This window comes from Aspergillus brasiliensis, assembly GCF_001889945.1.
Source record: "Aspergillus brasiliensis CBS 101740 unplaced genomic scaffold ASPBRscaffold_2, whole genome shotgun sequence".
NCBI lineage: Eukaryota > Fungi > Ascomycota > Eurotiomycetes > Eurotiales > Aspergillaceae > Aspergillus > Aspergillus brasiliensis.
The window spans coordinates 2,405,120-2,418,672 of record NW_027137443.1 but is presented as its reverse complement, the minus strand read 5'-3'; the positions used below and the strand labels follow the sequence as shown (position 1 = coordinate 2,418,672).

At 50.7% G+C, this 13,553-nt stretch overlaps 4 protein-coding genes across 4 annotated transcripts; 1 reads left to right on the top strand and 3 right to left on the bottom strand.

The window, feature by feature from the left end:
* Positions 1 to 477: 477 nt before the first annotated feature.
* ASPBRDRAFT_401399 (uncharacterized protein) lies at positions 478 to 2,224 on the bottom strand. The gene is made up of 2 exons (XM_067624287.1): positions 1,812 to 2,224; positions 478 to 1,649 (listed from the first exon to the last, which is right to left on the bottom strand). Exons 1-2 carry the CDS (start codon positions 1,995 to 1,997, stop codon positions 585 to 587), a joined length of 1,251 nt encoding a protein of 416 aa, XP_067483494.1. The 5' UTR covers positions 1,998 to 2,224; the 3' UTR covers positions 478 to 584.
* Positions 2,225 to 2,272: 48 nt separating this feature from the next.
* On the bottom strand, positions 2,273 to 6,402 carry ASPBRDRAFT_203894 (putative serine/threonine protein kinase; the record flags this gene model as incomplete). Its single annotated transcript, XM_067621684.1, has 6 exons — positions 2,273 to 4,392; positions 4,440 to 4,609; positions 4,658 to 4,772; positions 4,846 to 6,191; positions 6,243 to 6,310; positions 6,359 to 6,402. The coding sequence occupies 6 exons, from the start codon at positions 6,400 to 6,402 to the stop codon at positions 2,545 to 2,547; spliced, it is 3,591 nt and encodes a 1,196-aa protein (XP_067483493.1). The 3' UTR covers positions 2,273 to 2,544.
* Positions 6,403 to 8,080: 1,678 nt separating this feature from the next.
* ASPBRDRAFT_192402 (aminotransferase-like domain-containing protein) lies at positions 8,081 to 10,045 on the bottom strand (the record flags this gene model as incomplete). Its single annotated transcript, XM_067620477.1, has 7 exons — positions 8,081 to 8,335; positions 8,397 to 9,221; positions 9,280 to 9,356; positions 9,413 to 9,623; positions 9,686 to 9,717; positions 9,768 to 9,804; positions 9,884 to 10,045. 7 exons carry the CDS (start codon positions 10,043 to 10,045, stop codon positions 8,081 to 8,083), a joined length of 1,599 nt encoding a protein of 532 aa, XP_067483492.1.
* Positions 10,046 to 12,203: 2,158 nt separating this feature from the next.
* ASPBRDRAFT_192401 (amidohydrolase family protein) lies at positions 12,204 to 13,267 on the top strand (the record flags this gene model as incomplete). Its single annotated transcript, XM_067620476.1, has 2 exons — positions 12,204 to 12,994; positions 13,030 to 13,267. The coding sequence occupies 2 exons, from the start codon at positions 12,204 to 12,206 to the stop codon at positions 13,265 to 13,267; spliced, it is 1,029 nt and encodes a 342-aa protein (XP_067483491.1).
* Positions 13,268 to 13,553: the final 286 nt, after the last annotated feature.

The following is a 13,553-nucleotide window of genomic DNA, read 5'->3' as shown; positions in this document are numbered from 1 at the left end:
TGGGCACTAGCCACAGAAGAAGATGAAGATAGAAAAATATTGTCTCACTCACCATGACAGAAACATAATGAAATCCAAACCGTCGCCGTATTCGTCTTCTATTTTCCCACATCGTGTCTTCGGACTGAGACATATCAGTAACTACTATCTACAAAAGGGGCTATGCCGGCCATTAGTTTTGATACTACTCCGTAGTGGTATTAATTCTGGCCCCCATGAAAGGATGGCGCGGAGACGCAGCCTAAAATCTCATCTGGGATGCTTAACCGGACGGACGCCGGTTTATTGGATCGCCCTCTGCCCTGACAGGCTGACTGAAGGCCTGCTAGCAGTCCTTCGGATGATTCCTATCGTTCTCCACTCGGGCTGAATGCAGGTTTGCTAGCCTCGTGGTCATCCGGATAGATTACTTACTACGCCGACTTGATTAGTTGGGCTGTCTGACTGCGGCTTCATCTTGGAGGCTCAACCAATCCATTGAACACCTGTAACACCGAAAGGGTATAATAGTTAACCACACCAAACATCCTATCATAAACGATCACAAACCAAATACCATAACCATCACAATCACAATCAAGATCTCAAGATCTTTCCAGATACAATTCATCCAACACTCGTTCACAATACTCCCGATAATACCTCTCCCCCTTCCATCCACTTTTCTGTCCCCGAATACCCACCGTCTGCCATCCATCCCTTCGTAACCTCGCAATCCGTTGCTCTTTGCTCTCCTTTACCCCAAACGAAGACTTTTCCTTTCCGTCACCATCACCACCAGCAACCTGCTTCTCTTTCACCGGACTGAAGCTCCAAAAGGACCCAGACCGTCGCATCCCCTTGGACATGCGCCGTGCATACTGCATCTCAGCCACGTCCGTGATCATTTTCTGGAGAGTGGTGATGTTTGACGTGACCTGGTGACGGAGGAAATGAACTGTTGTGTTGGTGTTGATGTTGGTTTGCAGTTTGCATTGCGTTCTCTTGACCGACTGCATTGCTCGTATACCAACTTCCTTCGTGGTATCCGTATAGATCGTCGTAGGCGTAGTGGGAGTAGCGATCCTCAACGGCAATGGCCACGGCACCGACACCCCAACACCAGCTTTGCAGGCACTCGTAGCATGATCCTCAGCCTCAGAACCCTGCAGAGCACCAACTTCAGGCGACTCCCCAGATACTTTCCGTACCTTCAACGGTGAGGGAACAAGACCGCGCTCAATCCCATTCCCATCATCCTCTTCATCTTCAGCCTTGTCGAAAAGCGATGCGTCACTATACGTCGAGATAGTGGTGTTGGTATAATCGTAGCTGTTGTCACTGTCACCCGAGAACAGCATCTCATCCTCCTCTTCACACCAATTTCCACCATCATCAGGATGATACTCAACAAACGGATCCTCATCCCCCTTCTCACCACCTCTGCCTTCCACCAAAGTCCACTCTCCATCACTATCACAACCCCCCAAAGTACCACCAAATCTATCATCCCAATCACCTTGGACCTCATCCAACAACCGCCCACACACCCCAAACCACTCCACAGCCGCCTGCAAAAGCGGCATCTTCTGACTCGAGAACTGATGGGCCGCGAGACCCATTCCTTCGTATGAAATGGCCATGTAAAACGTGAGATAGGTTTTGTATATCTTTATTACTTCCTCGAATCGACGCCATATAGGGGTAGTGAAGTTGTTAGCATGTCTGTTCTTTCATCCAGAGTAGTCATGTATAGTAAACAAGAGTGGTGGTCAGAAGATAAAAGAGAGGGAAGGGAAAGGGGGAGGGGAAGCTATGATGAAGTACTGTACCGGCTGCTCCGTTAGAGACAAGCATTCCGCCGCGTGGGCGATGCATTGGCGGTAGTGGTTAGATGTATAGAAAGTTTTGATGGTGCGGAGGGTGAGGGGCCAGTTGGGGATTGTCTTTGTTGTTGTAGTTGTTTTTGGTGATGTTCTTGGTTGGGAGCTTGGGGAGGTTGTAGATGGGGTAGACATTCTGAGTCTATGTATGTAAGCACATTCAATCAAGGATTGTTGATTGTCGTTCGAATCATGGGGATAGTAGTAGGCTTTGAAGCTTGAAGATGTAAGGAGGAGAAGGCTTGGTTGACATAAAGTTAGACCACCAATATAGAAATGGCGATGAGATGCATCCAGCTCATGACGCGCGTCACGTCTGGACGTGACGGGGTTTGTTTTTCGTGTCGTGCCACGAGGGTTGAGACTATACAGTATGTATCGAGATGTTGATTGCAATGTTTGTTGTAGTTCTTGCTGCAGTGGATATCTATACTAGATGTGGGCCAGGGACTCGGCAGTGAATGATGAATAGTCATTACGATAGGCTGCGTCAGAGATAAGTTGTTTACATCACGACTGAAGAAATTCCATCTACATCAGTCCACCACAAACCCCCTATCATCCAGCACGAAACACCGAAATATGCATAGACAGCTCTCAAGGAAAATGTCCTTGCACATGTCATGTTCACAAGACGCCATCAGCCCGATACCCCTTTTTGAAACTACCACAGCTTAACCACCTACTCAGCCTCCGATTTTACCTCCTCTTTCACCTCTGGACCAATGCTAATTCGGGACAAAGCCTGTCCGGTGGAATTCAAGGAGTCAATAAAGCTTTCCAACAGTCGGTCCAATTCCCCGGCTATCGCGTGGTCATTAGCACCCGCCATGAAGAGCTCAAGCTGCGGAAGAGGGAGCTCGGGAAACAGAATCGGCTCTCCGTCATCCGTGGTGAGCGCAGGAAAATTGGTCCGTGCCGTAGACAAGGACTCCGATACTGAGGAGTTGGTAGACGGGACGAAGGGGAGGCTGAGGTCGATGCCTTTGGTGGGGATCGCTGTCGGGAACGGTTCAGACAAAGAAGGGTCATCCGTATCCTCAGAAGGCTTCTGCCACACGTCATCCGTCTCCTCTTCTTCATCTGGACCTGGGCCGTCCATGATGTTGGACTGGTCGTAGTTAGGATACTGGAACGTATTCAGCAACTGGGGATATTCGGGATCTTTTGGGTCCGCGGGCGGCTGGGTGGGTGGTGTAGAAGGTCGGTCGAAGCGGAAAGGGTCATAGTCAGTCTCAGATCCATTGGACTCGCCGGATCTGGACGTAGATGGCCGGGAGTCTCCCGGCTCACCGATACTCGGGCGCCGCACTGTGGCTGCAGGCTGGCTGTCCACAATCGGTGCTTTCAGTGTATCGTACTGACTGGTATCCGCCAAGCTGTCGCTGCTCGCGCCCGCATCATCTGCTGGAGCGGTCATGACGGGGAATGTCCATTCCATAGTTGCTCGTTTGTCGGATGTATCGGGCTCAGCCGGCTTTGTCTCTGGTTCCGGTGAGCTGGCTGGCTCGGCCTCCTCCGTCGGGGGTTGCATGAACACAGGAAACTTCCAGTCCATTGTAGGAGGACGAGGCCCAGTCTGGGGCTGGAATGTCATATCTTCGGAGCCCCGGTTACTGCTAACACCGCTGCTGGACGAACGTGAACGGCCTTCGACAGAGTTCCGGTGCTGACGCCCACTCGTTCGGTTCGCTCGAATGGTATCCGCATCGGCAAGTTGGAATGGTTGGGCTGAGGTTGCTCCGGCAGCATAGTGCGAGGAATCAAAGGAGCCAATGTCGATATCGATAAAAGTCGATGTGACTGACGATCGATCGGTATCTGTGCGAAGCGGAAGATCCGACGCAGGGGCTTTGGGCTCGATTGGGACGAAATCATTCTTGGTTTCATACTTGTAACTGGGCTTGTCTTCGTCGAAAAGACCCTCCATCGCCGCAGCTCCCCTCCGCACGCGCTCGTCAAAATTTGCTTGTTCCTCGGGTGTCATGACCTTGTCCGATCCCTCTTCAGAAGATTCATGCTCCGGGCTAGGCGTCGTGGTTGGACTGATCTGATCTTCCAGCTCCGCCAAAGAGGCAGCTAGCTGGTCAAGATCAATAACTGAAAAGCGACGCTCAAAGCCATCCGTCGTACTAAAGTTCCAGTCCTCTTCGTAATCGGATTCAGCGCCTGGGAGTTCTGCAGCAGCAGCACCTCCGGGGTGGAAGAGAGATATGCGCTGACCACCACGCTGTGACCATTGATAGTAGATGCGAACGAGCTCGCTGAGGGATGCAGTAGGATATGCATCCTCAGTATCAGCAACGTAAGGATGTGTCAGGATATCTGCCATCGCGGGCCGGGTGACCGGGTTGGATTCTAGGGCAAATGAAACGATGCTCTTTAGGCCGTCGCTATATTTGTCAGTGTCCAACTTCGGAGTGTTGCGAGTGATCTGTCTGCCGATTTGTATACGTTCGCGAAGATTCGAGTTCGGGGGATTTCCCGTGGCGAATTCGAACAAGGTACAGCCATAGGCCCAAACATCAATCTATAGCAGTCAGTATCGGAAAGGCTCACTAATTGCGTAGAGCTCACCTCGCTACCGTACTTGTGGGCTTCACCGCGAGTTGCGAACATCTCGGGTGGCATCCAGTGTGGTGTCCCAATCCAAGTGGACCGCTTGTCCATCTGAGATTGAAGCACTCCAGCGACACCAAAGTCACAAATTTGCAGCCTTCCCTCCTCGTGGATCAAAATATTGGCAGCTCAAGATGGTCAGTCGCAAGCCCGATAGCATCAAGGCAATTGCATACCTTTTATATCTCTGTGGATGATGCCTGCATCATGGATGGCGCGCAACCCAGCAGCAAGCTCTCGAGCGATAGGTATGATAAACTTTTCCTCAAGCCGGTCGCCGGTCGCTCGCATCTGCGGTAGAAAGACATTAGCACACTGATGTATACTCACGAAGGCAGAAAACCGATAGCAGGAATCCACGTACCAGAGTTCTAACACTACCACCAGGGCAGTATTCGCAAACCAGCCACAGTTGTGAGTGAATAGAGACTGCCTCGATTAGTTCGTTGATATTCTTTGCACCCGCGTCTTTGACCTGCTTCATCACCGTGATCTCGTGGATAAAGTCCTTGATCGACTCATCTCTGAAGTCACGAACAGTATTGTAATCCAAAGAATCAATGTCCATCACTTTGATGGCAACGATCTTACTGGAGGGGAGCTGGTGGCCTTTGTACACGCGTCCGTACGAGCCCTTTCCAATCAACTCCTCGAATTCATAAGGGGGTGTTTTTGTTTTGGCCCTACGGCACATCTCTTGGACAGCAACACCCTGTTCACGAGCAAGCTTGATGGCTTCTGCCTTATGCTTGGAGAGGGCAGCCACCGCCGGGTCCAGAAAGCGCGATCCACGTGAGGCATCCATGGCGAATTCGGGATGCTGTGAGGGTAGCGGATGATCTTGTAAGCCAGAGGGAGAATCAACTGGTTGTTGACAGGAATAAGGCTGGTGGTGTTGGATGGAAGTCCCGGGATTAGGATCCTTGCTAGGATCTAAGGGTACAAAGGGGAGAGTTCGTTGGGAACCTGGAGACTCACAATCAAATGTTGGAAAACACTGAGTAGGAGAAACAGGAGTGATGGGATAGAGATGGCTTCCAGGGAAATTGTAATTCACAGGAAGAAAGGAAGGTGGTGTGTGGATCGACGGCGGAGAGAGGGGAGAGGAAGGATTCCAGCAGCCTGCGGGGGGTCCACCAACACCTTGAGCCGGGCAACAGTCTGAGAATGGCGCAGATGGTAAGACTTGAGCTCGACGGTGTTCCTGGTGATTGGGAAAGTGTGTAGATAAAGGAGCGATGGTAAGGGGAGGCACGCTGATCAGGAATGGGTCGGCAAGGTTCAATCTTGCTGGTGGTTTTCCTTCGTCTTCCTTCGGCCGTCCGGACCGAAAGATGTTCTGCAGAGCAAAACCAAGCTTGGAATCAGAGCCTCCGGTACGCGGAGATTGTCTCTGCGAGTTGCGACCAAAAGGGTATGTCTGAGAACGGAAGAGTCGCCTTCTCCGGAGCGAGTCGCCAGTCTTGGGGGCACGTGCTTCAACTGGAGACTGTTCGTCTGGCGTTCTTGAGGCGGCGGATTTGCCTGAAAAGCTCCTCTTCTGCTCGCTTCCTCTGTCGGTCTTCCTGCCGAAGAATGGCAGTCGTTCTCGCCTACTGCCTTCTGAGCGCTGGCGAGATTGGTAGCTCGGCTCGTCACTCAGGCACTTTTTGTGCAGAAGACCTTGTTGCCGACGGTTATTCCTATCCTCGAGCAGGTTACCTTTTGGGCCTATACAGGAATTAGTCCTTGCAATCTGGTCTTTTTTCGACAGACACCTACTATTATGCCCTTCTAGGCCCGCTACACTGCCTTGGCCCTCCTGGCGATACTCTCGCCACGTTTGGGGACTACAACTAGATCAGCATTGATAACCAAACAACCCGGATATAGCAAACCCGTTGACGCGTTCACAGCGCTCAAAAGAGCTTGAGCCTGCCATTATCAGGAATCACGCAGAAATTGATGAGGTTTGAGGGAGAAAGAACAAGAGACTGAAGAGCTCGTCACAGATGCGGTTCATCGACGAGTGGCATGAGGTGCAGAACAGAAGCAGGAAAAGCAAGCGGCAGAAGACGAAGAAAACATAACAGACGCGGGAAGTGACCGCTGAATTCACTTTCTTACCTCAAGCTCAACCGGGAGTTTCCCAATATAGAACGGATCGGATGCTGAAAGGAAAGATCCGAGGCCCTAGCCGAACGTTCCGTGTCTCATTCACGGAGTAGGAAGGCAAGTCTCACTATGAGCTGACTTTCAGTGATCGACGGGACCAGCCAGTGAGCTACGAGGTGTCAGCTACATACTGAAATGCATCTTGCTGCCCCTAGAGACCTGTGATCTCAAGCACTGCTGAAAGACTGTCCAGAATAGGTGCAATCTCACCTTGTATGCTGTGTTGCACTGAAGTCCAGGATGCTGTGAATAAAGGGCGGTGAGAGGTGCAAAGACGAAGAAGAACGAGCTAGTTTAGTGCCACGAAGAAGCCAGTTCTCCAAGGGGCTAACCAGCTGAGCTTTAGTGAATGCGATATATTTGATATATCGTGAAGTGCACAAGGCCAGGTGCTAAGGCTGTGATTAATCACTGTTTTGTACAACCAAATGACAACCTGAGATAGTAGAAAGACCCTCTATATGCACAGCTTTGAGTTCACCTGCACGATCCTGTGATATGAATAGAGAAGCCAGATGCTAGATGCTGGAACAGACGAAATCTTTATAGTGAAATAATCTGCCCGCAGGTTAGCACTACACAAGCCATGCATCTACCACCAGAGCACACTATTCAAAGCCAAATACGAATTCAGGAATCACAAATGGGTTCACATGCAGACACAAAAATGCCACTGAGCCCAGGCACCCAGCCTGATTAGTTAGGCATCTTGTATCCTAACCGCCTCATAGCTATCACGTGACATTGAGCAAACGCAAGAAACCCCATGAACTTCTGAGCAGCAAGCAATTCGACCACCAAAAGAGACAAGGCAGATCCCTCTATTTCTAGCTTAAAAATCCAAATACCCACTCACCTACAACAAGCACCCAATAATCCCACAACCAAACCAGCTGGTCTAGCACAAGAAAACGAACAAGGAACCTGGCGATGTTCGGTCGCCAATGCAGGGGGGAGACAGGAAATGGAATCAGGGCAACGGAAAACGAATATAGAGAAGAAGAAAGTCTAAGGGGGTATCACGAGCTGGTGGAAGTAATATCAATAATAATAAACAAGATGCATCGTCTCTTCTCTCTCGTTAGATAGTTAAATGGAGGGTTTTGGGGCAAACGTTCGATTAAAGTTCCAGAGCGTTCGTTCGGGATAGTGTCACAGTGGTGGTGTGGATCAGCGGCGGAATATTGTTTTCACGAGGTTCCGATATCGTTGATTTCTACGGCATATGGATGTGATATAGCTGCACAACGAGGTGAAATGTATGGATTTGGAGACTTGCAAGGGGTACTTATAGGATTTTCTATATTATCTTGATGATAGAATTCCTTCGAATAAAGAGGCCGTATCCAATTTGATTACTCTATAACCAACTTCACGCTAGAATTAGAATATGGGTTTATCTACTTCTTTCGTATGTACATCTTTTTGAAGCAGTCATCTGTCCTCTACAAGCCGAACTGGGTTCTCAGAGAATCACCGAACCGCCGAATAGCTTCAGTGATGCCTTCCGAGCTGGCGGCAGCAAACGTAGCGCGGAAGAACATCTTCTCCTCGTTGACTCCCAACGCCTTGAACCAGCTGCCGCGAGAGACAAGGACACCATTATCGATGGCAGCAAGGAACACTTCCTCTTCAATGGATTCACGAGTCTTGCCGGACGCCAAGCCAGGGTGCTTCTTCCAATCAACTTCGATCCAGTGCTGCCACTTTGTTAGCTTATCATCTGAATCGAGAGCTATAATGGTCAGAGTAAATACTTACAAACATGCCTGCGGCAGGGGGGATCCACTGAGCAATCTCGCGAGGCAGGTACTGTTCACAAGCGTGCATCATCGTATCCCTGCGGCCGGTGTATTGCATACGCAGGTTGATCAGCCAATCAAGGTATCCAGAGTGACCCCAGTGCTCATCGAGAAGCTTGTAGAAGATCAGCTGCGAGATACCGCTGGGGTTCTGGGCCGAAGTCTCGCAGTTGCGGATGAACCGTTCCACAACTTGATCCGAAGCGACAATCCAGCCAGCTCGGGATCCAGGAGAAAGGACCTTGGAGAATGATTCGATGCGAAGAACACGTCCGTCGACATCAAGGCTCAGATACGACGGCACAAGGGACTGGATGAACTCTTCGTGGGTCGCTGGTGGCGGGACAGGCTCGCTGTCAGGACCGGCGTAGGGCTGCATCTGCAAGAAGTAGTACGGCTCATCCTCCACAATGTACACGTCGTGCTTCTGAGCGACCTTGTACACAGCCCTACGCCTCTCCGCGGACTGAGTAGCACCCGTCGGGTTCTGGCCAGTGGGAATGGTGTACAACACGTAGGGCTTACGAGCACCTCGGGCGGCTTCGTCCCAGTTGCTAAGAACCTCATCAAGGGACTCAGGCAAAAGGCCCTCTCCGTCCATCCTGACAGGCGCCACCTTCAGTCCAAGCGGAAGCGCAGTCTCCTGAGCACTCGCAAAAGTGTACTCTTCCATCAGGATGTAGTCACCGCGGTTGCAGAGCATGCGGAGCACCGCGTCCCACGCGAACGTGCTACCTGCAGTCAAGCAGCATTGCCAATCGGCATAAGGGGGGTTGTGAATAAGCTAGCAGGGGTTAGCTAAGGCTCCACATGTACAATCGGGTTGCATTGCCTCCACATACTTCAGTGTGTTCTGTCACGAACCTAAGCAACTGGGGAGTTCCGGAAGCCTGGCCATAGTTAAGGGCAACCTCCAAGTCTAATCATAAGCTCACTTAGTATGCAACTGAATGCCGGGGACTGGATGCAACTGACCGTAAAGACTCTTTCCGGTGCGCGCGTCACCCTTATTCGCGGTCAAAAGGGAACCGGAGTTTTGGATAGCCTCCGGGGTGAAATCGGGCGCGTTGGGGACCTTGACGGAGAGCTGTTCAATGGGGAAGTATTCCGGGGAGGGGAGGCCACCACCCAAGGAAATCAGTCCGGGATTCTTCAGGTACCGCGCAGCACCCTTCAGAGTTGAACTCTAACAGAAGGTTTAGTTTAGTATGTATGTAGACCCCAACCAAAGCGCATAAGCGGACAAACCTTCCGGGACTTGGACTCGATGGAGAAGATATCTTGCAGGGAATTAGTAGGTGTTCGAGACGGAGGCAATCGGACGACTTACGATCCCAGCGTTTCGATTGAGGCTTGGTGTAGCAGTGCTAAACGAGAGAAATTGAAGGTCAGTCGATCTTTCGCCACAGCAAATTGTCCGTCAGTGAAGGCGAGGATATGACTTACCGGGCTCTTGAACATGTCACTGTTGGTAGCAGGAGCAACACCGGTGGGAATCTTTGCGCTCTTGGCTCTCAGGGCAGGGATGGCATCGACCGTCAATGGGCCGGATGCGGCAACCGAGCCCACGTTGTTTGAGTCATTGTCCACAGCGACGGGAGGACTCATTCTTGAGACAGGGGTCTGATTGAACGTAGAGAACTTGGTGAAGATGAGATGCAGGCCAGTGTATACAACACAATCCACACGGATGTCAGTGCAGCAAAATAAACGACTGAGAGAGAAATTCACAAAGCAGGAGAACTGATGGCGAAAGTGAAGGGGAGAATCGAGTCACGCAGGGGCGTCCGCTTTTTTCTCCGCTTAAGTGGGCGGACCGGTTCCGCCGGTAATGCATCATTGGGTCGATGGGGACCGAGTTCATCCACGAGGCATGCGAAGGGGCACCCATTGCTGATGGAGAGGAAGGCAGAAGCAATCAGATGCCATGGAGGAGCTTCACCGCGTTTTCGTTATCTAATTCCACCGCGAGATGCCGCAAGCTGATGCGATGTGACGCTGTCGTTCACAGGGCGCGGCGGGCGGCGATAACGTAATTGGTATTCCCGATACATTCTTTGTATGGTTGGGCCTGCAGGAATACTAGTACGGAGTACTGCTCCATGACACTTCATAGCTGCATCTCACAAAGCCATTGGTTGATACCAGTTCACCCTTGTGGTACTTTGGTTCAGCGTTAACGAGATCTTGGCCTGACGACGAGGAAGAAGCTGAAATGAAGCAAGGACCAGCTACAGCAGCCGCAGCAAGACAGACAAGAATAATGCATGGAATTAAATTACCGCTCGGGTGACAACCCCGCGCCTAGATAAGGCTATCGCCGGCATCGGACTTGCTTATCGAGGCGATAAGATGGCGGTGTCATCCCCGAATAGGCAATCGAAACGAACTACCATTACTTCTACTACTCCATACTATCTATCGCTTGATCCTTGACTCACCTATGTGCACTATGAGATGGATACACCACTAACATCGGTTGTGACGGCCCATGTCTGGTAGAGTTCATTCAAAGGAGGGGATTCACGTGGTAAGACTGAATTGTTGCGTCTACCCCTCTTTCGCATAGTTTCTGGCTGGAGAAAAGCTTGAGTCTGTGCTCTCCACCAATGCGAGTTATTGCCAATGAAACATCACATCGAGACTGCACTACTGATTATTCCAGCGATATTACGTCCGGGATGAATCTATCAAGCTCAAGCACAAGTCCCTCGACTGTACTCAAAGGGTGCAAACAAGACCTACGGCTTTGTGCAGCTCTCCCTCCATCCGCTAACCACCACAATAATTCCGTTGAGCTACACACAACAACGTGGCTACATATCCCTCTCATTAATTCACGATGCTTGACAGTAGGCTCAGGATAAGCTTCAACATTACCACCCTCATGCTCTTCTGGATATGAGATACTTTGCAGGTGACGACTCTTGAAGATCATAACTTTCGAATGGGAATCTGCAGCCAGGCATCAGCGCATCTTACAACAGCCAGTCAGCTCAACCTGGAAAGAGCAGTCTAGCTCTTAGATGTGACGTACTCTGGGCTATTGCCGTTCTGGTTTTGACAACTGAATCTGCTCAGATGTCGGTTGCGGCTCCCAGTGGATAGAACGCCAGTCATCATTCCCCGCCCAATTCAAACGCAGAACAAGATGCATTCCTATCACACTGAGATCATACAACGTTCTTGTTTAGTCTTCCCCTCCTTGAGGCCATCACAAGCCACTCCCATCAGCCGAACCTAGCCGAGTGAGGCCACAGCTGCGGAACTCAAGTCTAGATCAACATCTTACTAGCGATGAGCTCGAATGAAATAACCATGACAAGAAGCCTCCTCAAGGCACTCTCTCTGTGCCTGAAACTCCGCTGAGACAGACTCCAAACAACATTCCACGTTATAGGCGTTGAGGCTTTGGAACAGTTACCCGAAAGTCAAATTTAGCATCTGGAATCGATATTCCTCTGATACCCCTCTTAACCACCGCAGTTTGAGCTTAAAGCTGGCTGTATCAACCCCGATGCTACGGAGGGGAAATTCTGCGGGGATCTTTTGTCATTAAACATCATGGAGTTAATACCATGGGTTAAGTCGCGACGCGGCTATATAATCGCCCTCAAACACTTCGTGGCAACTCGAAAAGAAGATCATCTCGATCAACGAGCATCATCTACTCTACAATAATAATATCAATTCTTCTTGACTTTGACTTCTACCTTTTTGCATCACACTAGAAAGCTTGAGCAAGTTATCAAACCTACACTTCAATATGCGTGGAAAGGTCGCTCTCGAAGAAGCCTTTGAGGTTAGGGGCATGGATGAGGAGATCGATGCCCAGGCAGCCCTCTATATCGCCCCCAACGATGTTGAGCGGTACAAGCGCCAAATCGTGTCTATCACGGACGAACGCCTGCAGCTGTCCGACCAAAACGGCATCGGATATAGCATCCTCTCCCTGACTGTCCCAGGCATTCAGGGCATCACTGACAAGGACAAGGCCGAGAAACGGGCTCGCGACGTGAACAACTACATTCATGACCAGATCAAGGGTCACCGTGATAGACTGGGGGCATTTGCGGCTCTGTCGATGCATGATCCCAGACAGGCGGGACATGAGCTTCGCCGCTGTGTGAAGGAGTTGGGCTTCCACGGGGCCTTGCTGAATGATGTTCAGCATACTGGAGAAGGAGACGAAGACCAACCCCTGTTCTACGATCAACCCGACTACGACGAATTCTGGAGGGTGGCTGTGGAGTTGGACGTCCCGGTCTATCTTCATCCTGCTGCACCTTTGCGGGATACCCAAAGCTACAAGCAATTCTACGCGGACCGCAAGTATCTCGTCGGGCCTCCCCAGAGCTACTGCAACGGAGTAGCACTGCACCTAATGGGAATCATTGTCAACGGCGTTTTCGATAGATTCCCCAATTTGAAGATTATTGTCGGACACATGGGCGAGCGCATTCCATTTGACTTCTGGCGGATGGACCACTGGGTCAAGGGTGTGACACGGCCGCTGGCAGAGAAGAACGGAGATACTGTTTGCCAGAAGGAGCCACTGTACTACTTCAAGCGCAACATCTACATACCACCAGTGGACATTTCAGCACCCAGAACCTGCGCTACCTGTACGACTGGCTGGGCGATGAGCGAATGATGTTTAGCGTTGACTTCCCCTACGAGCGGATGGAGCACGGCTGCCAGTGGTATGATGACGACGCGGAGAAGATCAAGGAAGCGTTGGGTGGTCGCGACGGATATCTCCGTGTTGGCCGGGACAACGCAAGAAGGTTGTTCAAGCTCAGCAAGTTCAAGGATTGCGATGCTGTTTAGTAGGTAATGCGGACCAGGAAAACAATCAACGGCGTTAATCTGCTTGCTTAAGGGGGACGTTGCTTCGAATTGAAACTGCTGGGAAACACTGAAAAAAAGGGATAGTAATGCATGTTTTCTTGCTGACCAAAATTGTTCAGGATTTGTTATGATACGGTTAATGAGATGAATTTACTTGCTTTTGTGTATTGCCAAGGCTGCCTAGATATTAGTACTTCGTAGATTATCCCTGGACATCCCCATCGAACTTGATCGTCTTGTATGAATAGGAGCCCAGCTAAACACC